Here is a 3,676-nt window from a genome sequence, read left to right as displayed (position 1 = left end):
AATGGAGGGGTGGATGCGAAATTTCATCTGGACAGGTGTATAGACTCTGTTAAGAAAATCAAAGTTAGATGGGAATACGTCTGCAAACCCAAGGCTAAAGGTGGGTTGGGACTTCGCAGGTTACGTGACGTCAACAAGGCTCTACTTTGCAAACTAACTTGGCAAATAAAGCATGAGAATTCGGTTATCGCCTCTTTTTTGCGTGCTAGGTTCTTGTCAAAGTCTGGTGAGTTGAGGAGAAGCTATATATCCTCTTCCATTTGGCCAGGGGTTAAGAAAGTTTGGAGGTTCATGGTAGAGAAGGAGAGGTGGAAGTTTGGTAATGGTAGATGTATTTGTTTTTGGAAAGGTAGATGGCTAGGAAATTTTACAATTGAGCAGGTGTCTCATTTGGATCCTTGCCTTTTTTACTCCTGTTGTCATGTGGATCAGTTTATTGTTGACTTCAATTGGGTTTTTCCTCCAGTTCAATCGTCTTTCTTGACAGATGTTTTTACCAAAGCCTTGGAAGTGAAGATTCCTTGTCCATTGATAGAAGACAAAGCCTTTTGGAGTATTACTTCTTCAGGGCTGTTCACAGTCAAATCAGCTTGGGAAGATATTCGGAGAAGAAACCCAAAGGTTACGTGGTACTCGATGATATGGGATACGTCTGTGTTGCCTAGACAATGAGTTTTTGGATGGAAGATGTTGCACAGTAAACTTTTCACGGATGATTGAGCTTAATCCCAAGGAATTGCCTTATCCTCTAGATGTGATCTCTATAGGAATGCAGCGGACTCTTCTACTCACTTTTTATTACAGTGCCAATTTTCAAGAGCGGTCTGGTCTCTCTTTTTGTCATGTTTTCAGGTGGTGTGGCCTCAACTGGGTTCTTTATGTGATTTAGCGACCTGGTGGAAGCGCAAATCCAAATTCTTTGCATTAAAAGATGTTTGGAGTACAGGGTTGGTTGTTGTTCCTTTCTTTCTATCGAATGAAAGAAATCTTAGACGGTTTGAGGGTAAGATTAGAGAGCCTTTGCAGGTGTTTAATTTGATTTTAAGAGCATTGAGAGAGCAAATTCCATCTACTAAGGGTCGGCTGAAATCAGTGGGTGATCTTATTTGTTCAAGAAGATTTGGAATCCCAGTCATTTCTCGTCTTACTCCTTCAATCATGGAGATTTATTGGTGTCCCCCCCTTCACCCTTAGTATAAATTAAATGTTGATGGGTATTCATTTGGGAACCCAGGTCGAGCAGGTGCTAGTGGTGTCATTCGTGACTTTCAAGCAAAGGTGGTTGCTTCTTTCAGTGAGTTTCTCGATATTTTCTCTAACTATGAGGCTAAATTCCAAGCTCTAGTGAAGGGATTAAATATCGCAAGGGATTTAGGGATTCAGGCTTTATGGATCGAGTGTGATTGTATAGCAGTAATAGTAGCAATATATGGGGGTTGCATTCCCTGATACATCTACAAAGAGTGGCTTCTTCTCCAGCCATACTTTTCTTCCATTGGATGGAAACTTTCCCACTGTTATAGAGAAGCCAATCTGGTAGCAGATTTTTTAGCAAAAGAAGCCGCTAAGACCTTGTTGTCTTCCTCTTCTCCGACTATGCTATCTTCAATTCGTGATGATCTTGTGATGGATGCTCAATGTAGACCGAGATTCCGTATCCGGTGACTCTGATTTATCTTATCTGTAGGCTTCCCCTTTCCCTACTGATGGCCATGCCGAAGGTGGGGGATGAGGTATAGCATATTTTGTTTTTTCTTGGCTGGTTTTGTAATTCTGTTTTGATGTTTTTAATACAATTGATCCTTTAGCAAAAAAGAGATCTATACAAGAAAGGAAACTCAATATAACCCGTTCCAAGAATGGTAACGGCTATATTGGTCAATAGCTTCAATCTTTTAATGAGAGAGAGAGAGACAGAGAGAGCTGTTGTGTGACACATATATTGCTGCATTACATGATTTTGCGAAGTTCATGAGCATGACAAGTTAGCATCAAAATCCGATCATTTGCTTGTACAAGTAATATCAACCAGGGATTTGTACTATGATATAAATTGTTATGCACTAGGTAACACCATCTATTTGTGTGTGTGTGTGTGTGTGTCTGTGTAACTGAAGGTGTTGATATATATACCCGGATGTATTGATTCCTCTATTTTTTTTCCCAGATGAAACTGCTAAGAAAGTGATTATAGGTAAAGCCACATACATATTCACCTTAAATAAACTGCATTTGTTACTAAGAAATTCTACTTTCTGGCTTATGAATTTTTGGTGTTTTCATTACAGGCGTAACCACAGGAACCTTTCTTTTTGTTGTGGCAATAATGATGCCCATCAAAAAATACCGTGACTACAAATCAGATAAAATTGAAAAAGAAAACCAAGTGAGGATTCTAAAGTTCTTAGATGACTACAAATCCCTCAAGCCCTCAAGGTACACATTTTTTGACATTAAGAGGATTACAAATCAGTTTAAGGAAAAACTTGGACAAGGAGGTTATGGTAGTGTGTACAAAGGAAAGCTTTCCAAAGAAATTCTAGTTGCTGTTAAGGTATTCAACAATTCCACCGGAAATGGAGAGGACTTCATTAATGAAGTTGGCACCATCGGTACGATTCATCACATAAATGTGGTTCGCCTAGTTGGTTTCTGCGCAGATGGATATAGACGAGCTCTTGTCTATGAATTTTTGCCAAATGAGTCACTAGAGAAGTTCATCTTTTCAAGAGATACTAAGAGAGCAGTCCTTGGTTGGGAGAAACTTCAAGATATAGCTATTGGCATAGCAAAAGGAATAGAATACCTTCATCAAGGGTGTGATCTACGTATTCTTCATTTCGATATTAAACCTCATAATATCTTATTAGACGAGAACTTCAAGCCTAAGATCTCTGATTTTGGTCTTGCAAAATTATTTTCCAAGGACGAGAGTGCCATCTCCATGACTGCAGCAAGAGGGACAATAGGATATATTGCCCCTGAAGTGTTTTCTAGGAACTTTGGTCATGTTTCTCATAAATCAGATGTTTATAGTTTTGGAATAATGTTGCTTGAAATGGTTGGTGGGAGAAAGAACATTGACAACAGTGTAGAGAACACTAGCCAAGTGTACTTCTCCCAATGGATCTATAATCATCTGAGCCATGGGAAAGAGTTGGAAATCAGGATAGACGAAGATGGAGATGCTACCATTGCCAAGAAGCTTACAATTGTGGCACTTTGGTATATCCAGTGGTACCCAGTTGATCGTCCTTCAATGAAAGCAGTGGTTCAGATGTTGGAAGGAGACAAAGAGAGCTTGATTATGCCACCCAATCCTTTTAACTCTGCAATGGCTTCAAACACTAATGTAACTAATAGTGAAAGTTCCCTCTGAACAAAGTTACCAATCATCTCTGAATAAGGGTGTGGACAATATGTTGTTGTTCTCTTTGATATTGATATAAATTAATTTGCATGGCTGAACTTTCACTCATCACTCATTTCATCTATTATGTTTAAGGAGCTTAAAAATAGATGAATGGTCTAAGATATTATCAATTCTGTCTACATAAAGAACAAAAATCTGTGTGTGTGTAATACACCGAATTTTGGGTTAGGAAATCTAAGGGTAATTTTGTAATTTAACATGAATAATGGAAAGGGAAGAGATGCACCGGATCAATTAGTATAA

The 3,676-nt window shown here is 38.8% G+C and overlaps 1 protein-coding gene across 1 annotated transcript; it reads left to right on the top strand.

The window, feature by feature from the left end:
* The first annotated feature begins 2,215 nt into the window (after window positions 1–2,215).
* On the top strand, window positions 2,216–3,471 carry LOC122645612 (rust resistance kinase Lr10-like). The gene has a single exon (XM_043838924.1). It carries the CDS (start codon window positions 2,327–2,329, stop codon window positions 3,377–3,379), a length of 1,053 nt encoding a protein of 350 aa, XP_043694859.1. The 5' UTR covers window positions 2,216–2,326; the 3' UTR covers window positions 3,380–3,471.
* The last annotated feature ends 205 nt before the right edge of the window (window positions 3,472–3,676 follow it).

This window comes from Telopea speciosissima, chromosome 11 (assembly GCF_018873765.1).
Source record: "Telopea speciosissima isolate NSW1024214 ecotype Mountain lineage chromosome 11, Tspe_v1, whole genome shotgun sequence".
Classification (NCBI taxonomy): Eukaryota; Viridiplantae; Streptophyta; class Magnoliopsida; order Proteales; family Proteaceae; genus Telopea; species Telopea speciosissima.
This window is presented reverse-complemented; position numbering and strand designations above follow the sequence as displayed.